At 35.9% G+C, this 23,169-nt stretch overlaps 1 protein-coding gene, 1 long non-coding RNA gene and 1 pseudogene across 3 annotated transcripts; all 3 read left to right on the top strand.

Moving 5' to 3' along the window:
• The first annotated feature begins 1,241 nt into the window (after positions 1-1,241).
• Positions 1,242-3,253, top strand: LOC126582433 ((R)-mandelonitrile beta-glucosyltransferase-like; annotated as a pseudogene).
• A 1,447-nt stretch (positions 3,254-4,700) lies between these two features.
• Positions 4,701-22,595, top strand: LOC126582843 (7-deoxyloganetin glucosyltransferase-like). Of its 2 annotated transcripts, XM_050247069.1 has the most exons (4): positions 4,701-4,758; positions 5,676-6,155; positions 6,403-7,209; positions 22,370-22,595. In XM_050247069.1, exons 1-4 carry the CDS (start codon positions 4,707-4,709, stop codon positions 22,372-22,374), a joined length of 1,344 nt encoding a protein of 447 aa, XP_050103026.1. In that variant the 5' UTR covers positions 4,701-4,706; the 3' UTR covers positions 22,375-22,595. The 2 variants fall into 2 exon arrangements, with proteins under 2 accessions (XP_050103026.1, XP_050103025.1); XM_050247068.1 differs by lacking the exon at positions 22,370-22,595 and having other exon boundaries at positions 6,403-7,411.
• On the top strand, positions 11,684-11,980 carry LOC126582848 (uncharacterized). Its single transcript, XR_007609603.1, has 2 exons — positions 11,684-11,738; positions 11,833-11,980. It is a non-coding gene; the product is annotated as an uncharacterized LOC126582848 (long non-coding RNA).
• Positions 22,596-23,169: the final 574 nt, after the last annotated feature.

Here is a 23,169-nt window from a genome sequence, read left to right as displayed (position 1 = left end):
TCTTGAAATTTGATCCAACGACTAAAAATAGAGAAGTTAGTAAAAAATTTTAAAAATTATAATAATTTTTTACCGTTTAATCAAATTTCAAGGACCCATATCACTTGATCCTGGGCTTTGGAGGAAGAGATCCGAAAAGGATCTCTTTCCATAATGAAAACCAAGCACCCTTCAGCCTTCCCCACCAAAGTTCACCTCTCCCCACCCTCTTTTCCTCCTCCCCTCAGAACCACTAACTATTGACAGGATAAAAAAAAAAAAACAAAAACCTCTCTATCAGACGAGGCTGGACTGTTCGAATTAAGGATTGATCGACCATCAACTGATTGGCAACATGTTGGTAGTGCGGTTGTGCATCACGGCATAAGTTATATTATCTAATTATGTGTACCCCCATATATATCATTTCTGTGATGGCTGCATGATTGACGAATGCCATTTTACCTATATCTAATTAATTAGCTGCGAGGGTACAATAATTGTAATTATTTTGTACTGTCTATGAAAACGACCACGAAAACGAACTAGTAAACAAAACAAAGCTTTCCTTTATACTAATTTGTAATGATCAATCAGATACAATTTGACAGGGAAAAAAACCATACAGGGAGGAAAGGGTCTAGGCATTCAGACCATCTTCATCCAAATCAAAATTAGAATGAAAAGACGAGAAAAAGATGGTGATCTGATTTAAAGGCGGCAGCGGCAGAACAAAAGAAATAGAGAACAAGCTTTTGCACGAAGAGAAAGTTGAGAACTTTAACAAGAAGCTCTTGGTACTGTTTATTTTAACGAAAAATCACATTTTTACATTAAAAAGTCAATCTTGGTACTATTCATTTTACCCTTTATTTTATCTTTATCGTTAAAACTTAAAATTTTTAAGTTATTTTCATTAATTTTTCCGAGAAAGTTTGTGATTCCCAGTACATAGGACAGCTGCTAAGGCTATGGAGCAGCAACATTACAATTCATCTATGTCATACATGTGGCAGCAGATTAGTGTTTAGATCAAAATACAAATTACCAAAGTAGATATACAAAAAGACAGCAGAGGCCATGAGAAGATTCCAGTTTCAAGTTTGCCTCTTCATCTCCTAGGTTCAATGTGCCTAATAGTCACGCTTCTTTTTCTTGACCGTACTCTCTCTCTCTCTCTCTCTCAACCCAAAAGCCTTCAAACTAAGATAATTTGACCTCCTAGACTTGTGGAAGAAACAAAGAGAGACAAATTAAGAAGACGTAGAAAAGTAGACCAGTAGCACTATAAATGGTCTACATTACTGCAACCGCTGCAATGCAAACGCAAAACCTAAAATGGATCCCACAGCAGTAGCTACTAAGCCTCATGCTGTTTGCATTCCACTCCCGGCTCAAAGCCATATCAAGGCAATGCTTAAATTTGCAAAGCTCCTCCACCATAGAGGTTTTCATATTACCTTTGTCAACTCCAAGTACAACCAAAGGCGCTTTCTAAAATCTTTAGGCTCCCACTCCCTTGATGGCTTACCTGATTTTCGGTTTGCAGCCATCCCAGATGGCCTTCCAGATTCTGATGGAGATACCACCCAAGATCCCACTTTGCTTGTTGATGCGATAAGAAAACAAAATTTCTTGGCTCCGTTTCATGACCTCCTCAATGCGCTCAACAATGATGCCATAACAACATCCAACAATCCTCCAGTGACTTGCATAGTTTCGGATGGTTTCATGTCCACATCCACGATCACAGCTGCTGAAGAAATTGGAGTCCCTATAATACTGTTCTACACTATTGCTGCAGCAGCTTCATGGGACTTATACAATTTCGTGCTTTGATCGAAAAAGGCCTGGCACCACTCAAAGGTGAAATATATTATATGCACAACTACCGAAGTTTTAATTAATTTATGGTTCGCTCTCAATTCCTTGTTTCTAGACATGCAAATGAAAATTCTTTGTTTTTTTTTTTTTTTTTTTTTTTTTGTTTTGTTTTTTATAGAGGAGAGCTATTTGACAAATGGCTATTTGGACAAAGTCATAGATTGGATTCCAGGAATGAAAGATATTCGTCTAAAGGATCTCCCGACCTTCATTCGAACAACAAATCCCGATGACATAATGTTTAACTTCATGATGGAATCAACCGATAGAGTCCGTGAAGCTTCAGCAGTGGTTCTTCATACTTTTGATGCCTTGGAGCGAGATGTTTTGGATGCTCTCTCATCTATGCTTCCACTTTTGTATCCCGTTGGCCCTCTTCAATTACACCTTAATAAGATACCAGAACACCCCTTGAATATTGGATACAGTCTATGGAAAGAAGAAACTGAGTGCCTCCAATGGCTAAACACTAGGGAGCCAAATTCAGTTGTGTATGTGAATTTCGGCAGCGTAATAGTCATGACGTCTGAACAACTTGTGGAGTTTTGTTGGGGACTTGCAAACAGCAAGTTGCCCTTCTTCTGGGTAATTAGGCCTGATCTTGTTAATGGTGAATCCGCGATTTTGCCACCCGAGTTTGTGGCTGAAACAAAGGAAAGAAGTCTAATAGCAAGTTGGTGCCCACAGGAGCAAGTCCTCAACCACCCATCAGTGGGAGGTTTTTTGACACACAGTGGTTGGAATTCAACTATTGAGAGCCTGACTGCAGGAGTGCCTATGCTTTGTTGGCCATTCTTCTTCGACCAGCAGATGGACTGCCGCTATAGTTGCAACGAATGGGGCATTGGCATGGAAATTAGTAATGATGTGAAGATGGATGAAGTAGAGAAGCTTGTTAGAGAATTAATGGATGGGGAGAAGGGTAAGAAGATGAAAAAAAGAGTGGTGGAGTGGAAAGAACTTGCAGAAGAAGCTACCAGTCCACATGGATCTTCATCAAAAAACTTAGACAATTTAGTGAATCAAGTGTTACTACGATAAAGTTAGATGCCACACATCCGTACGAAATTTATTGTTAATAATTTTTTTGTTTTTGTTTTTTGTTATTGTTTTGTTAGAGGTCGCACTTGGTGCGATGGCAAGTGCCTTCGCCCATGAGCGGTAGGTCTCGGTTTCGAGACTTGGGAGCAGCCTCTCCATAAATGGGGGTAAGGCTAGCCGACATTCACCTCTCCCAGACCCTGCGTAAAGCGGGAGCCTTGTGCACTGGGTACGACCTTTTTTTGTTATTGTTTTGTTGTTGTTGGTCTTCAGAACTAGAAGGATGAAGTGCAAATATAAAGGACCATTATCTCAAATAATAAAATTAAAATTAGAATTGAATGCTTAATTACAATCATTTGCAGAGAAAACTCAGATGCTAAAAAAACATTTTAGCAATATAGCAGAAAAAAACAACAAAAAGAAAAAAAAATTATAGACAAGGCCACAAAATGTTTTATACGGGCTATTTATTAATTATTAGCATGTTGTCACACGCATACGCATGTGGTAATTGACATTTTTATATATATTTTTATTTAAATAATTAATTTACATATTTAAAAAATATATATTTTAAAAAAAATGAATTAAAGACACGAAACCACCCACTAACGTGGGAGGTTTTGTTTTGTTTTTTTTTTTATTTTTTTTCTATAATTTTAATTGTTAAATTCATTCAAAATAAAAATATGGTTAAATAATTTAGCTTCTTTTGGTTCAATTGTAATTTATGAAATTCTTAAGGGACAATTTATGGTATTTTGAATGTTTCATTATTTTAGGGTGCTCACTTTATATAGAGATACAGCTTCGAAACAAAATTTTTGCATTACAATAAACGAGGCCTAATAGACGGGGTCGTAATATTTTAGAAGACTGTGATATAAAACTATTTATTATATAAATGCGACACAAAATAATTATTAAAAACTGCCAAATTGTATGGCTGTGTTTTAATAACTTATTTATAGCACTTGTTAACGTTTCACTTACACCCACGCTTCTACACGACTCTCATATTGTCATCAAATAATACACGCATTGTGAGGCATATATGCACTACGATGTAATGCACACACATATTATCCATTGAAAGCTGTACTGAAATTGAAAAATATCTCCACAAAATGACAGAAGAAGTTGAAAAATATATCCACAAAATGACAGAAGAAGTCGCAAGTATTTCTCTCATCGCTTTCTCTCTCTTAAATAAAAGTAAACATTGAATCCACTAGCTACTATGTATATTTTTGTTTAAGATATATACTGACATGCATCATGAATGATTCTTCAATTTTTATATTCTTAATAAATTAATCATCTACTTCAATATTTTTAATTTTTAAAATTTTATTTAACCAGCATTATTCTTTTATTAAAGTTGTTTTTAAAAGTAATCTATTTTAAAAGCTGTTATCCAAATAACTTTAAAGTAAAGCAGTTTTTTGTAATAAAAATAAATAAATAAATAAACACTAAACTAGCTTTAGTCCAAGCCAAGACAATCTAGCTTAATCTCTAATATTAGTCTAATTCGAAATAATCCTATACCACAAACACACCTTTAAGGTTCCTAATTTGATTGCACTGAATGCCTTTGTCATGAAACAAAAGACAATTAGTCAATTACCTTGTCGCCCAAGATTAATTTTTGCGCAACCTGCACGTCTTAGAGGAGCACGTATTCAATTTGACTTCAGTTGTGTCTACTTTTCAAAACAGTACTAATCTGCACAAATATACATATATTATATATATTTGTGCTTAGTGCAAGCACAAACGCATAAGCACAATCTAAGATGGATTCCAAGGCAGTAGCTAACAACAAACCTCATGCTGTTTGTATTCCGGGTAAACTATCGGTTTACCCCCTGAACTTTCACCTTACTTTCGATTTCCCCCCTGAACTTTTCTATTGGAAAATTAAGGACTCAAACTAATTTTTTTAGCCAATTTGCCCCCTACCGTTAGTTTTTCATATATTCCATCCATATTTCCGTTAAGTGAGACCATGTGCATAACATGTGAGGATAGTTAAGTCATTTCAATTTAAAAATGATTAAAAACTGAAAATAAATAATAATAATAATTTTCCCTCTATTTTTTCCCGCTAATTCCTATCCTCAATTTTAATTTTCCCTCTCATTCATATGCATGAGAAATAACATATGGTGTTATTGTCTTCATAAGTAGCTAAGTTAATCTTTTTTTTGAAGCATGTACTACCATTTTTATTTTCTCTAACAAATTAATAATTTGACAAATGCTCATGGTGTTATTGTCTCCAAAGCAGTGCATTAATATAAGAAACATGTCCATAAAAAAGACTAGGGTTTCTTATATTAATGCACTGCTTTGGAGACAATAGCACCATTAGCATTTGTCAAATTATTAATTTGTTAGAGAAAATAAAAATGGTAGACAATAACACCATATGTCATTTCTCATGCATATGAATGAGAGGGAAAAATAAAATCGATGATAGGAATTAGCGGGAAAAAATAGAGGGAAAGTTTTGTTTTTTTTATTATTTTCAGTTTTTTAATTATTTTTAAGAGTGAAATAACTTAACTACCTTCACATGTTGTGCACATGGTCTCACTTAACGGAAATATGGATGAAATATATGAAAAACTAACGGTAGGGGGCAAATTGGCTAAAAAAATTAGTTTGAGTCCTTAATTTTCCAATGGAAAAGTTCAGGGGGGAAATCGAAAGTGAGGTGAAAGTTCAGGGGGTAAACCAACAGTTTACTCTTTGGATTCCAGCACCAGCTCAAAGCCATATAAAGGCAATGCTTAAATTTTCAAAGCTACTCCACCTTAGAGGCTTTCATATAACCTTTGTCAACACAGAGTTCAACCACAGCCGCTTTCTTAAATCTCTTGGACCCAACTCCCTCGATGGCTTGCCTGATTTTCGATTCGAAACCATTCCAGACAGCCTTCCACCAGACTCCAACCAAGATGCCACCCAAGACGTCTCTTTAGCATCCGATGCCATCAGCAAAAACCTTTTGCCTCCGTTTCGAGACCTCCTCATAAAACTCAATGACGCGGCGATTTCAATCAATAATTTTAGTCCTCCAGTTACTTGCATTTTCTCAGATGGTTTCATGCCATTTACAATCACAGCCGCTGAAGAAATTGGACTCCCTTTGGTAATCTTCTTTACCATTTCTGCAAGCAGTTTCATGGGCTATAAACAATACCCTACTTTGGTGGAAAAGGGTATTGCACCACTCAAAGGTAGTGAAAAAAATTATCTGAATAAGTTAATTGATTAAACCTTTGTTTTTTTTTAACAAAACATTAAAATACTGTATTGCACCATATTAGCTCCTCGGATTAGGTGTAGAACGCAAAACGTACGGTCCTACACACTCTGGGAGAGCCCATGCCCATCACTCGTCCTATTAATCAATCTCTTTTTTCTAAACGTATGACGTTTCATTTCATTTAATTACTCTTACTTGAGTGTTAATTATATATGTAGATGAGAGCTGTTTGACAAATGGCTTCTTGGACAAGGTAATAGATTGGATTCCAGGAATGAAGGATATTCGTTTAAGGGATCTACCGGCAAACTTTCGAACTACGAATCCAAATGACAGCGTGTTTAACCTCAGTTTGGAATCAGTGGAGAGAGTTGATAAGGCTTCAGCAGTTGTTGTTCATACTTTTGAAACATTGGAGCCAGATGTTTTGAATGCTCTCTCTTCAATGCTTCCACTTGTCTATGCCATTGGCCCTCTCCAATTGCTTCTCAATCACGTACCAAAAGATCCTTTGAACGCTGTCGGATATAGCCTGTGGAGAGAAGAAACTGAGTGCCTTGAATGGCTAAACTCAAAGCCACCAAATTCAGTTGTTTATGTGAATTTTGGCAGCATAGCAGTCATGACACCAGAACATCTTGTAGAGTTTGCATGGGGACTTATAAATAGCAAGCTTCCATTCTTTTGGGTAATCAGGCCTGATTTGATTGTCGATGAATCCGCGATTTTGTCACCTGAATTTGTAGCTGAAACTAAGGAGAGGGGTTTGATAGCAAGTTGGTGTCCACAAGAGCAAGTCCTAAGTCACCCTTCAGTTGGAGGGTTTTTAACACATAGCGGTTGGAATTCGATTGTGGAAAGTTTGTGTGCAGGAGTTCCTATGCTTTGTTGGCCTTTCTTTGCTGACCAACAAACTAACACTTGGTGTGCTTGCAATGAATGGGGCATTGGGATGGAGATTAGTAATGATGTCAAAAGAGCAGAAGTAGAGAAGCTTGTTAGAGAGTTAGTGGAGGGAGAAAAGGGTAAAAAAATGAAAATGAAGATCATGCAGTGGAAGAAACTTGCAGAAGAAGCCAGCACTCCACATGGTTCCTCATCCACAAACCTGGACAATTTAGTCAATAAAGTGCTATTAAGAAAAAAAAATTAGTGTAGCAATAGCTTCAGAAATAAATAGTTATTAAATATTATATGAAACTTTTGAAATGTCAATAACAGTTTTTATGTATTATTGTTATCCTTCTAAAATTAAGATTTTGTGGTGTCACTGTCAACAAATAATCAAGTTGGTAGAGTGTTACCTTACACCGAAGTTTGAATTTTTCTCCCATAATTTAAGATTTTATAACTTCATCATTTAAAAGACTAACAATTAAATTAAAATTAACAACAGAATCATATATCTACACAGCGATTACAGAATTTAATTAAACCCTGGATCTAATACATCACATGCAAAACTTACTCTGTCAATACAATTTTGTGTATATAAAAATGCATGGCACATGAGCATACTTACATTATTTTTAGGATGTAGGAAATTAATTAGTTTAGTAGAACAGCCGGCCATTTGACAAAGAAAAAAAATATATCAATGCGATTACACATGCTCGTCTACTGAAAAACCACTTAAAAAATTAAAAGACATGGCATCTCATGATGTATTATAATTCCTGGAAAATCACGAGGAAGATTTCACTTGGACACTTGTGACCGTTTATTTGGACAAAGTCACAAAGACTAATAACACATACATAAAGAAACATTTCGTTTAAGATAAGAGATTTTTATTTTTATTTAGGGTAAATCTCTAAAATGGTCCCTGAGATTTGCATAACTCATCACTTTGGTCTCTGAGATTCCAAATCAATAAAAGTGGTCTCTGAGATTGTCCACTATCCATCATTTTGGTCCTTCTATTAAAAACTCCATTAAGTGTCCCGGAGCTTTTAGCCGGAAGTTTGGGTAATTTTCAAAGCTTCATAACTCAATCATTTCTTTACCAAATTTGACCCATAATATATCAAAATAAAGATAGAAAAGTGTAGAATAAGATTATAACTATTTAGAAGCCAATGGTTGCCAGAGATTGCCGGAAAAAAGCCTCAAAGTTGACTGGTCCAAGTGAAAACTCGAAAACTCGCCAGAAACTGGGCAAAATTTAAACGTTCATAACTTCTTCAATACTCAACAAAATCAAGTGATTCAAAAACTAAAATCATACTTCTCGATGAGACAAAGAGAATGGTACCCTTTTTTTTTATGGCTAACTTGCCGTGGTTTGGCCGGAAAACAGCTCGAAAGTGGCTGTCTTGGTCTCGAGTTAGCCACTTTCGAGCCATTTTCCAGCCAAAACACGGTGAGTTAGCCATCACAAAAGGTATCATTCTCTTCGTCTCGTCAAGAAGTATGATTTTTATTTTTGAATCACTCGATTTCCTTGAGTATTGAAAAAGTTATGAACGTTTAAAGTTTAAGGCTATAATCCAGCCATCTCCGACAACCACTGGCCTTTGATATAGGTATAATCTTATTCTACACTTTCCTATCTTCATTATGATATATTATGGGTCAAATTTGGTTAAGAAACAATTGAGTTACGAAACTTTGAAAATTGTGCAAACTTCCGTCAAAGAGCTCCAGGACACTTAACGGAGTTTTTAACAGAATGACCAAAATGATGGATGATGGACAATCTCATTGACCATTTTATCGATTTCGAATCTTAGGGACCAAAGTAATGAATTATGCAAATATCATAGACCATTTTTGCGATTTACCCTTTTATTTAAAAGAGATTAGTTGTGGGACTTATTCCATATCGAACTTCAACGATTTGAACAGTCTATTTTATAAATCTCGATTCATAGATCATCTTGACAAAAATTAAATTTTATCCTAAACTATTTTCCTATTTACTTATCACGATAAAATTTCATTGTTTTCTATATAACAAAATATTCGTCAATTCCCTTACTCAAATATTTCCGATTTGATTAATATTTTGTGAAGATAATCTATGAGGTGCAATTTGAAAAATAAAAAATTGAAATCGTTGAAATTCAATATTGTGTAAGCCCCCAACTAATTCTCATTTAAAAAAAAAAGGAGTTTTAACGAAAAGCTCACAGTACTATTCACCTTAACGAAAAACCATATTTTTACACTAAAAAATCACACCTGATACTATTCAAAGTTTTCAAGCCATTTTCATTAGTTTTTTTCTTAAAAAAAAATGAAAATCCCTTTCATTAAACGACCTGTTTCTTTGAACGTGTGTTATTAGTCTTTGTGACTTTGTCTAAATAAACGGTGACAAGTGTCCAAGTGAAATCTTCCTCGTGATTTTCTAGGAATTATAATACATCATGAGATGCCATGCCTTTTAGAGCAACTCCACCCATGGAGTCCTCATCCCTGGCAATCCACTATTGAATCCACCCTATTGAACAGTAACTGCCTTTAATGAATAGTAATTGCCATTAATGAACAGTAATTGCCATTTGCATCTCCACCCTTGGAGCCCTCCCCCTGGCAATAGGCAATAAAATATTAGTTTTTTTTGTTTGTTTAAATAATACAAAATAAAATTATTTGTAATTTTAGATAAGATTTTTTAAATCGTTCTCGTTGCGCCACGTGTCATTTTATAAAAAAAAAACAATTATTTAGCGATGGAGTTCGATAAGATTTTTATCCAATGTCATCGTGTCACGTGTCATTATCTTTTAAGAATATTTGACGATAGATTTCGATCAGATTTTAACTCGTTCAAAATTGCGCCACGTGTCATTATCCGAAAAGATAATTATTGGAGATCGATTTCGATAAGATTTTTATCCAATACGATCGTGCCACGTGTCATTATCTTTTCAGAATCTTTGCGATAGATTTTGATCATATTTTTAACGAATGACGGCATGCCATGTGGCCTCATCTACAATCCGATCCTTTCTGAATCGTCCATATAATCCACCATCCATCCTCACAAATCTCACACCAATTTTCTCAACATCTCTATCTCATTATTCTTAGTTTCTGCTTCTTCTTCACCATCCATCCTTACAATGTCTGCTTCTTCATCAAGGATGATGTGGGAAATCGATCAGCAAGAGCAAGAATTGTTTAACCAATCTGAAGGAATGTTCAACCTTCAGATAGCCGAAAATGGGATGGAAGAGGATGAAGAGCGTAGAAGGAGAGATGACGAAACAAGAATGGTCAGAGCCTCACATTCCCGTCGAGTCATCCAGACTGTTGCTCAGATATACAGGCCCAACCATTCAAGAAACCTTGATAGAAACAGGAAACGACGGGGTGAAGAGTTGTTGGACGATTACTTTGTCATAACAGTGCATTTCCTGATACGTACTTCAGACGCCGTTTTATAATGGAACGACATTTGTTCAACATAATTATGACTGATGTTTGCAACCATGATTCTTACTTTGTGCAAAAGAAGGATGCTTGTGGTGTTATAGGTCTCCTGCCTCAGCAAAAAATCACTGATGCATTACGGATGCTTGCGTATGAAGCATCTGTAGACCAAGTGGATGAGATAACAAGGATGGGGAAATCAACCATTCTTGACGCCCTGATGAGGTTTTTTGGAGGAGTCGAATCTTTGTACACCGCATAGTACCTCTGAAAACCCACTCACATGGACTTGCAAAGGCTTCTGAAGAAGGGCGAGATGTGAGGTTTTCCTGGGATGATAGGAAGCATCGATTGTATGCACTGGATGTGGAAAAATTGTCCAAGTGCATGGCAAGACGCATATGGGGACAGAAAATGAGCAAAATCTATCATTTTGGAGGCAGTGGCATCTTTTGATACATGGATATGGCACGCTTTTTTCGGGGTTCCGGGGGCTCAAAATGATCTCAACGTCCTAGCCCAATCCCCAGTGTTCAACGACGTCCTGCAAGGAAAGGCACCAAAAGTCACGTAGGTCGTCAACGGACGTAGGTACGACGGGCCATACTACCTAGCTGACAGCATTTACCCACGGTGGGAAACATTTGTCAAAACAGTGCCACGTCCGCCAAGTGCAAAGGAAAAACACTTTGCAAGCTGTCAAAAGGGGTGCATGAAGGATGTGGAGCGTTGTTTTGGTATCCTTCAAGCTCGTTGGGCGATCGTTAGGGGTGCTACCAGAATGTTTGATGTAGAGTCACTTCGATCCATCATGATGACGTGCGTCATTCTTCACAACATGATTGTGGAAGATGAGTTCGATTATGATGCGGTTGATGAATATGAGCCAGAGCCAGACACGATGAACAATTCAAGAGCACGGATATATTGTGCGCATGATGCCACCGAAGAACCCGTGCAACACGAGCCATTAGAAAAGGATGGACGTTACAATGAAAGGGTCATTCAATGATATACTGCACTTCAAAGGTCATATATGCACAATGATCGGCAAATTGACTTGATAGAGCATCAGTGGGCATTGAAACAAGCTGAAGATACATAAGTTTATTTAGTATGTTTGTTTGTATTTGGTGTGTTTATGTAATTTTATTTGGTGTGTTTTTTGTAGTGAGTTTTTTATTATTTCGTATGATTATGTAATTTTATTTGGTGTGAATTATTTGGTATGTTTATGTAATTTTATTTGGTGTGTTTTTTGTAGTGAGTTTTTTTATTATTTCGTATGTTTATGTAATTTTATTTGGTGTGTTTATGTAATTCCAATTGGTGAGTTTTTTAGTTTTATTTGGTGTGTTTTATAATTTCATTATACGTGAACAATTTGATGAATAAAGATTCTATTATTAGGATAAATATATTACGAAATTAAATACATGTACTCTCACTTTAAATAAAGTACTAACTTCAATAAAATGGAAACAACATAAATAATAAATTACAACCCAAAGTGATTGGAAAACTATGGGCTCCAATTACAAAAAGTACCCTATTCATCATCACTTAACCAATCTGTGGTGCTAGGATCATCTTGTCTTGTTGTGCTAGGACCATCTTGTCTTGATCTCGCTTCTCTTGCACGCCTCATTTGCACCACATCCTCTTTCTATGACTGCTAAAAATATTTAGAATTTGGAGACATCCCTTCTAAACGTGTGTTCATAATGTCACGATCTCGTTGTGCAATTCTTTCTTCTCTAAGCAACTCCCTTTCTTGTCTAAGTAGTTCTCTTTCCCTCTGTTCAGCTTGAAATGCTTGTTGAATAGATGCAGCTTTTGCCTCATCTCTAGCCTTTTCAGCCTCATATTTCGCCAATTCCCGCGCCAACGTCAATTCACCTTGACGAGCAAGTTCTTGCATGTACTTTCCATACTCATTCTTGGAAGCCTTCTCACCTTGAGGCTTAATTGGATAACAGGTCGACCCCGACGCTTGTTCAGGAATGGGCGTTTCAGGCACTTCTTCTCCATCTTCTTCATCAACATGGGAGCCATGATCGGGTGTAGAGTGTGGAGGGGTGCTGTGTACAAAGGTGTTGTGTAGAGGGATGTTGTTCATGCATACTTCTGGACCAACATGCACAACTTTGAATTTAGGACAATCGTTAACAATATTCCAACATTCCCACCAGTTGAATGATTTGTTTCTTAATTTGATTTTGGCAGCATACCATGCTTGTGCTTGAAGTTGCTACAAATAATAATAATGAAATTATTAGGTAACAAATAAATAATACAAACAAATAATAATAATGAAATTAGGTCACAAATAAATAATACAAACAAATAATAATAATGAAATTAGGTCACAAATAAATAATACAAACAAATAATAATAATGAAATTAGGTCACAAATAAATAATGCAAACAAATAATAATAATGAAATTAGGTCACAAATAAATAATGCAAACAAATAATAATAATAATGAAATTAGGTAACAAATAAATAATAATAATGAAATTATTAGGTAACAAATAAATAATACAAACAAATAATAATAATGAAATTAGGTCACAAATAAATAATGCAAACAAATAATAATAATTATGAAATTAGGTAACAAATAAATAATACAAACAAATAATTATAATCAAATTAGGTAAGAAAATAATAATACAAACAAATAATTATAATATATTCTTACCTCATCCACATAATTTGCCCCACTTCGAACATTACTACTATCTTGTGTAAAGGCATCTCTCCACGTACTAAAGGAATGGCTAAGTATTTTTCAACGACTGGACATCGATTCTTTGGTTCTTTTCCCACTCATTTGCTTAAGAAATTTGGTATGAATTAAACTCCACATTTCTCGCAACTGCATCTCATTACCCATAAGGGAATTATGAGTAACTTCAACCCAGCTAGTGCACAACGCAACATCTTCAAGAAGCGACCAATTCGTACCTGCATCAGTAGTCATTTTGTGGAAAAAAAAATTGGATTGAAACTTTGAGAGAAATATAGGAATTTGATTGAAAGTAGTTGAGAAAATATGAATTTGTGGTGTAAGGTAGATGGAGAAGAAGTGGTATTTATAAAAAAGTAAAAACAATTTTTTACAAATTTTTTTCAGATTTTTTACAATTTTTTTCGGATTTTTTCCATTTTTTTTAATTTTTATTCAAATAATTAATCTCTGCTGTTGGATTTTAAAAAAATTGAATTCCAACACTCCAGATTGTGCCACGTGTCACAACAGTAACTTTTCTTAATTTTAAAACTATTTTTTCTTTATTTATAAAGCATATTAATATCGACTGTTGATCTCAGATCGAACAGTTGATATTAAATAAGATTTTTTTTATTATTTTTACCGTTGAGATCCAATGGTCCAAATTAAGGAGCCGTTGAGATCGAACGGACCGTGGGAAGCCACGTGGCTTTCCAACGGTAACTGAGATCACTGCAAAAGTGGACTGCTTTTCTGAAAAGCTGTCGGGCGATGCGCCTGACAGAAAAAAATAAAAAAAGGGTTTTGAGCTCGGGCTCACGGGCTGTAAAAAATTGACAGGCCTTCTGCTCGGGCCTTCTCCACCAGCTCGGGCTCTTCAAGGCTGGAGTTGATTCACAAGGCCTTGAGCCCTTTCCTCTCCCTTGTCCCCCGGCCTACATGCATGGCTGGAGCTGCTCTTATATTTTAAGTGGTTTTTGAGTAGAGGATTCCGTGGAATTGCATTGATATATATTTTGTCTTTGTCAAATGGCCAGCTGCTATACTGAACTAATTAATTAATTGTGTCCTAAAAATAATATAAGTATGATCATGTGCCATGCATTTTTATATAGACTTTGTGTATTTATCACATAAAATTGTAATGATAGATTAAGTTTTGCACGTGTTGTATTAGATCCAGGGTTTATTTAAATTCTGTAATCCCTGTGTAGATGTATATGTTGTTAATTTTAGATTAATTGTTAGAGTAATGTTAGGTAGATTAAATTTGTAGACGAAACGATGTGTCACACCAATAAAAAATAAACACGCTAATCAACACTTAAGTAATAATTCAATCATCAACTTTTATGTCATTTAATTTACAAAATTTAATCTCCCTATCATTAACCTAATTATTAGTTTTTTAAATGATGAAATTATAAAATCTTAAATTATGAGAGGAAAATTCAAACTTCGGTGTAGGGGCAACACTCTACCAACTTGGAGGTTAGCAATAAATATATGTGAATTGTAATTGACACTCCAAAAAATTATGTAAAATCTAACAACTATTCAACTCACCACTTAATACTACAGTCTAGTGGTGTTCCTCTTCATTTGTAAGTGAGAGGTCATATGTTCAATTCTCGTAAAAAACGAATTCAAGTCACACTATTACTAACCCTTTATGAGACTTAGCCAACTCCATCACCAATTAATATAGAAAATATTTTTTTGTTTTAAAAAAATATAATATTAACTCTAAATTTCACGTAATCCTTCTTACTACTTATGAGTTAAAAGTTAAACAATCAAATTGACCCTACATGTGTTGGAGACATTTTAACTTTTACCACCACAACTAGAGTCGAATATGATTTTGTTTGGACCTGATTTTACATCATCGACCCGTGCAATTAAGGCCGTTGAGTGAGCATAGCTCCCAACCGTCGGATGGAAAAATGAGGATAATTTTATTATTAAAGGATAATATTATAGTTTTTATCATAGTAATTATTTTTTAATATGGATTATCTTGGCGTATTCTTAAATGGGCTAAATAAGATGCAAATTATATCTCTAAGCAAGCGGTACAATTCAAATTGAGTTAGGTTGCGTGTGGACGTGTGGATATGCTGCAAAGCTGGTATTCAAGAAAGAAGGGTCATGATGCATGCATGGATGGATGAGTTTAAAGGTGATAAGGTAGGAAGCCTAGGTAGCCTAGGCTTGGTGACATTAATGGGATGTGATAAGGCTTTCAAGAGTTAGCATTGCAATTAAATAGTAGGTGCTTACAACATACATAATTCACATACATGTGGAGGATTTGGCTGCCAAGCAGCATGGAGGGTTTGAAATTAATGAGAGTTCTATTGCACGTGGTTGGCATTAGGTATTTCGAATATGCTATCTAACTAGCACCAATTCAGGTTGTGATAATTATTAGCAAATGGATTGGCTTATCAAGAGTAAATATATGGTGGTGATGCCGTGTGTCAACACTTGGAGGGAGTTTAATTTTCAGTTGGACTCTATGGAATAATCCAGGCCATGCCAAACAGAAAATATGACTACTATAAATACAAGGCTGCAAACAACATGGAAAGCTCTCAAACTCAACACACAAACTGCCCTGCGCAAACCCTCGCTCTACGTGAAACCTCTCAAGTCAACACATCTTCAGTTTGGATAAACAGCACTGTGAAGGCAATCGGCGTACATCTTCAGTTTGGATAAACAGCACTGTTGCCGTAGAATCAGCCGACCGCGAAGCCCCTTCAGTTTGGGTAAACAGCACTGCGACAAGCCTGACTAGTTATCTATCCAAGTCTCGGTCGAGAAGTATTTTCAAATCCTTATTGGTAGAGGTCATCTCATTTGCCTTCTCGGCGAAGTAAGGTGTTACAAGTTACTACATTCGGCACATTGAAAACTTAATTTGATATTGAACTTCGCAGTACAAGCGGCCTTGTCTTCAAGCTCTAGAACCCGAAGGCCGAGAGTGTTCCTTCCTCGGCCGTAATCACAAGATCGAGAAGTCAGCAGCTCACCCAACATAACATCAACATATTTTACTCATCGGCCGAGCTCGGCCGACGAGTTGGCACGCCCCACATTAACCTTAGTACGTAGTTAGTTCATTAGTTACTCGGCCTGCACACTACGTAGGCGTGGTAGTTTTTAGGGTTAACAGATTTATAACTTTTAATTTTACACTTTAGTATGAAATTTTTTTTTCAATGTAAATCAAAATAAAATCACCAGATTTTCTTTTTTTGACACAAATGTCTTGACTTGTCATTGAGGAAGAATGACTCTCTACTTGTTGTGTAATGTTTAATTATCAGAGTTGAGTATGAAAAGAAGGGAGCCATTCTAATCCTTATTTACCTTTTCTTCTGTTGTATATAACTTCATATGCTAGTGAATGTAGAGGTCGGAGACGGAGAGGGGGAGTTCGACAAGGGCGGAGGGTTGTTCGGGGCAGATGCTGGATTGTGAATTGAATGGGTGGGTGGGGCCCACTCTTTTTAATTTATTTTTTGGCATAAAAAACTAAATTTTTAAAATTTAGTTATTTACATGACACAATTGAGTACTGACTGACTGTCATGTTAGCAAAAATATAGGCTTTATGTCACGCCAGGATCGACAAGTAACATCACCAAATACCCGTAACTCAACATACCCTGCCTCCGGAATATGTAGAAAGTATAATTCAAGATCTAGATGCATAATAATTTTTCATACACTTTATGGCTGCATCTAACCACTTTGTTAGACTGTCTACGTACCCTCAATAGGGATCAAGCCATTCGTAATTCAACTTCGCTATAACTCAACATATAACACAGTCTGTTCAAGCCAAAATGCATAACATTCCTCAATCAAACATTTGGACTTGACAAGCATGAATTATTCGATTCAAACTACATAACAACCCGCATGACAATCAAGGTTTCTATTTTATCCATCATATAAATCATTATGTTTGAACATAAAATCGTTATTCATATCATGTAATATATCAAAGAATCAACACAGCACAATAGTATCCTCTAGTTGCATTGATCACTGATCTAATCATATTAATAACAATCATATTCAACATCTCTGCACAATTATCTCAAGTAACCCATTGTGATGATTAGAGCTGGATGATAGAGTATCAGACAGAGTAGTGGTCCTAGGTAATGGGACTGTAACCAAATGATTCTCCCTATTAATGGATATAGAAGGAGATGGGGAGATGAAGACAGGTTTAGACGTAGCATTGGTGGAGACATGATGTTTTAAAGATAAAGTGGAATATGGAAACTCGGACTTATCAAACAATACATGTCTGGAAATGTAATATTTGTCATGAAGAGCGTCATAACAAATGAACCCCTTATATTTCGAAGCATAGCCTAAGAAAAGACATTTTGTAGTTTTGGGTTGTAACTTGGTGCTGTTGTAGGGTTTTAACAATGAAAAAATTGAACACCCAAAAATCCTACGATGATTAATATCTAGAACAACTTTAAACAATAGTTCAAAAGGAGATTTTTGGTGTAGGGGAGATGTTGGCATTCTATTAATAAGGTACACAGCAATTTGGCATGCAAATGACCAAAAAATTGGAGGTAAGGCAACTGTCTGTAACAAGTGATAGTTGTTTCATAATATGCCTATGTTTTCTCTCTGCTAAATCGTTTTGCTCAGAGGTATAAGGGCATGACAATTGATGGTTTACTCCTTTATCCAACAAAAAATTTTGAAAAGTTTTACTAAGATAGTCACCCCACCATCACTCTGTAAGGTTTTAATTGAAGTGGCAAAATGATTTGAAATATAGTTATAAAAGCCAACAAATGTGGATAAGACATCACTTTTATTGATAATAGGAAACAGCCAACAATGTCTTGTGCATTCATCAATGAATGTCACATAATACCTAAAACCATCTATAGAAGTACAAGGAGATAGACCCCATACATCACTATGAACTACTTGAAATGGATGAATTGACTTAGACATAGAAGAAACAAATGGTAATTTACAAAATTTACCTTCCAAACATATGACACATCACAGACACTGAGTCAGGTAATACAGACAGATGACATTTCTTTAACATGACAGAGACTACTGAATTAGAGGGATAACCTAATCGATTATGTCAAAAGCTAGAAGATACTTGGTGTCCAAGATATGCAGCCTAATACTGTGTAGGTATAGCTTTACACCTAGCCAGAAGTGGGATGGGGTACAATCCATTACTGCAACATCCTTGAAAGAGGATCCTCCATGTGGCCTTGTCCTGGATCCAAAAGCAAAAAGCATCATATATTAGCCATCAATTATTATCCAGACACAATTGATGCATAGATAATAGGTTTTAAGACAATCTAGGAACATATAAAACTGAATTAAGCTGCAAGGATTTTAATGGAGTATGTAGTGTGGAGGAACCAATATGAGATATTGATGAACTTGCACCATTCACAATCTGAATCATTTCATTAGTGGGATATGGGGAAACAAGTGACAGATTACTCAAATCAGCAGTCATGTGTGAAGAAGCTCTTGAATCAGTGAGCCAAAACTGTTGAGGAGAAGCACTTGGTTCACTGGACTGAGTATTTGTGACATGCATAGCTATAGGAGATGAAGATGACATATTTGAGTTCCTAAAATGGCAATATTTAGCACCATGATTCTTTTTCCCACAAATTTGATACCCTTCAGAAACTGTACTATCAATATTTCGAAACCTGCAGGTAGGAGCCAAGTGTCCAAATTTCCCACATATCTGACAAGATGTACCAGAAAAACAATATGGCCTTGGTGGAGATGTACCAAGAACTCCAGGTACTTGGTTCACAGTATAATTCCCATAGTTAGGCTTAGAGTTCCCAAACCGATTTTGAGAATTGTATTGAAATTTGCCCTTGTTTTTGTTCTTGTCGTAGGTTGGCTTGAAACCAGAAGAACCTCCATATGAAGTACCATTTGGAGAAATGTCAGTCTTGGAAGATTCACCATAAGACTTCGAGTCATTGTTATTATTTCTGGCAACCATTGCAGACAGGAATGGAGTAATAAGAACATTTTCTGACATGCCCCGATCCCAATATTCCCCAAATACCAGGATAGGCACGTGTTGGCCGACACTCAAGGGTGACGAAAGCCATTTATTGAGTGCAAATGCTGAAAATAAGGAATAGATAAAACTTATAATTGTAAAAGAATAAGAAATGTGCATTTAAGGAACGTGTTCAGAGCATACAACTAACTAGAATACTAAAAGAAATAATATAAAATTGAATGAATAAAAGAATGGGTCCTACACCAAGAAGACTCGAAGATGCCGATGCGGAAGTGTCTGGATGCCGGGATTGTATGCCTCGATTCTAAGTCCTGAAGGGGGTGCAAAACAAACATGAGTGGACCAATTTGATATATAAATAGTAAAATAGTTATCAATGTACTAACCCCCAGGTTTTATGAAAACACATATATCATGATAAACATAAGTTTTCCGAAACCTAGCATACTGTGCAATGTCTCAAATCATAACTTGTATATATAATAATCACTAGTGAATTGTCCGATAACCCCCAGGCCCTATGCTGGCTCCCCGTCTCTGAGCAGACAGTCAGAGGAAAATACACTTCGGGCCCCATGCCGGCTCCCCGTCCCTGTGCTAATAGCCAGAAAAAACACACTCCAGGCCTTATGCCAACACCAAACCGTTGCCCGGGACGGACCAGAATCTATCCCTACATCCCGTAGCGGAAAAGACCACTAGGTAAGTACAAAAACCACTGAACATATATATATTGAAAAGCAACTTCATAGTATAAAGTCATCCATCATCTATATTATAAAGAGGTGTTCGAAACATACTCTAAATATCATATCGTCATCCATTGGATATTCTATAAGAACATGGGTTATAGGAAAAATAGTAATAATTCAAACTAGCCTCAGTAAGCATCTTACCTCAAAGCGTCTCATAAAACATAATTGTTAAATCATGTTTTTTATTTATGCATTTCTACTATCAAAACATGCATTTTAGAAGGGATCCACTCACAGATACTTAGCCGCCGAAGAGCCACGCAAGCTAGCAAAGACGGAATGCCACTAACAATTACCCCTAAGCATATAAAGGGCCCAATTAATAAAACTCTATTATAACAATTGAATTTGGGAAAACGGACTTCAGAAACAGATTCAGGACGTCGAATTACTCTAAGAAGGGTCTCGTTTAAACTTCGTAAAAGTCGATAGAATATTCCCTGATGGAATATTCTCTAATGGAATATTCCCAAACAGAATATTTCCCATAAAGGGTTTGGACATATTAAGGTTAAGGGTTTAGGGTAATGGGGTTTAAAGGATGCACGGGCCTAAGGTCCTAAAGGAAAATGGCCTAAAGGCCTGTAGGATTTTTAAAATCAATTTAATAAACAAAAATAATTAAAAAGGTTGGGGTTGGGCTTAGGGCCCCCAATAGCTACAGCCCAAAGGCCTTAAGCCTAAGGGTTTTTGGGTTTTAGAGAGGACGGGCCTATGGCCCTAAATAAAACGGCCCAAAGGCCTTTTTATTAAGGGAACTTTAACGAAAAGCACCTGGTACTGTTCACTTTAACGAAAAACCACATTTTTACACTAAAAAGTCAATCCTGGTACGATTCACTTTACCCTTTATTTTGTCCTTATCATTAAAACTCAAAGTTTTCAAGCCTTTTTCATTAGTTTTCCTTTTTATTAAACCAATTAAAATTAAAACAAAGTAAATAAATAAAAATAAATGGGTTTGGGTTGGGCTCGGCAGGAAAGGCCCAAAAGGCCTATTCTTGATGGGTCGCCGGACCCAAGGAAGAAGAAGGCTGGAATTCGGTCGGAAACTTCCCTAACTTTAAACGTTCATAACTTTTTCAATACTCAACAAAATCGAGTGATTCAAAAAGGAAAGTTATAGTACTCAACGAGATGAAGAGATTGATATCTTGCGCACTGGCCAACTCGCCATGGTTTGGCCGGAAAATGCCTCGAAAGTGGTGGTGCTCGCAGGAAAATTTGGAAAAGCTACTCCGAGCTATTTTCTGTGATTTAAACGTATACACAACTTAAAATATAACCCTAAAACATAACCCAAGGGCTTCTAAAAGCTTACAAACGTCGGAACGATACGAAACTCAACGGAGAAGATGATGAACAGTACCAGCCGAAAGGAAGAGAAGGGTTTGGGGTGTTCTTTCTTCGATTCTAAGCTCACTAGGGTGCTAGTGGAGATGTTGATGTTGTTGTGGTGTTGGTTGTTGGTAAGAAAAGCCCTCGGAGGGTGCACAATTTCACACGTCGTAAATTCGATCCTCCGAATACCAGTTCACAATACTCCCCTGCCAACTAGTGTTGCCTGAAGAAACCCTCATACCATGTCGCAAAAGTGCCATACTCAAACCAAACAAAATAAGAACTGTTGTCGTAAAACTTTATCCAGCACTAAGCATCATATCCTCCTCAGTTCTTCCAAATGTGACCAACTACTCCAGTGTTTCACAACTAAAGAACCCTTTTGAAAACTGTACCTTGGGATTCAAGAGAAGTGGCTACCATGTTAGTAGTAGACCTAAAAGCTTGAGCGAATGATACCGTGTAAACAGAAAGAAGTACAATATTCTTGCACAGGAAGAAAGAACAATTGTAGAGAGAGAAAGTATTTCTTTTGTATATTGAATGAATTAAGAGAGATTGTTCTTACAGTTATATGTTGTATATATCTCATTACATTGCTTAGCTACTAAGCTATTATAAGACCCACAAGATCTTGACACTTGTCATAATCTCTACTCACATAATCTAAACAAACTTAACCACCTCACACACATATAATATCTATCAGGAATTCGAATGTTGAAAGTTTGGGTGCAGGAGTTCCTATGTTTTGTTGGCCTTTCTTTGCTGACCAACAAACTAACACTTGGTGTGCTTGCAATGAATGGGGCATTGGGATGGAGATTAGTAATGATGTCAAAAGAGCAGAAGTAGAGAAGCTTGTTAGAGAGTTAATGGAGGGAGAAAAGGGTAAAAAAATGAAAATGATGGTCATGCAGTGGAAGAAACTTGCAGAAGAAGCCAGCACTCCACATGGTTCCTCATCCACAAACCTGGACAATTTAGTCAATAAAGTGCTATTAAGAAAAAAAAAATTAGTGGAGCAATAGCGTCAGAAATAAATAGTTATTAAATGTTATATGAAACTTTTGAAATGTCAATAACAGTTCTTATGTATTATTGTTATCCTTCTAAAATTAAGATTTTGTGGTGTCAACAAATAATCAAGTTGGTAGAGTGTTGCCCTACACCGAAGTTTGAATTTTTCTCCCATAATTTAAGATTTTATAACTTCATCATTTAAAAGACTAACAATTAATCTAAAATTAACAACAGAATCATATATCTACACAGCGATTACAGAATTTAATTAAACCCTGGATCTAAGACATCACATGCAAGACTTACTCTGTCAATACAATTTTGTGTATATAAAAATACATGGCACATGAGCATACTTACATTATTTTTAGGATGTAGGTAATTAATTAGTTTAGTAGAACAGCCGGCCATTTGACAAACAAAAAATATATCAATGCGATTACACATGCTCGTCTACTGAAAAACCACTTGAAAAAATAAAAGACATGGCATCTCATGATGTATTATAATTCCTGAAAAATCACGAGGAAGATTTCACTTGGACACTTGTGACCGTTTATTTGGACAAAGTCACAAAGACTAATAACACATACATAAAGAAACATTTCGTTTAAGATAAGAGATTTTTATTTTTATTTTTATTTTTATTTTTATTTTTATTTAAAAG

Source organism: Malus sylvestris, chromosome 9, assembly GCF_916048215.2.
Source record: "Malus sylvestris chromosome 9, drMalSylv7.2, whole genome shotgun sequence".
NCBI classification, from domain to species: Eukaryota; Viridiplantae; Streptophyta; class Magnoliopsida; order Rosales; family Rosaceae; genus Malus; species Malus sylvestris.
This window is presented reverse-complemented; position numbering and strand designations above follow the sequence as displayed.

Coding starts and splice junctions, on each gene's coding strand:
- LOC126582843 (XM_050247068.1), top strand. CDS start 4,707: ATGGATTCCAAGGCAGTAGCTAACAACAAACCTCATGCTGTTTGTATT. Junction 4,759..5,675: donor TCATGCTGTTTGTATTCCGG/GTAAACTATCGG, acceptor TTTGGATTCCAG/CACCAGCTCAAAGCCATATA. Junction 6,156..6,402: donor GGGTATTGCACCACTCAAAG/GTAGTGAAAAAA, acceptor TTATATATGTAG/ATGAGAGCTGTTTGACAAAT.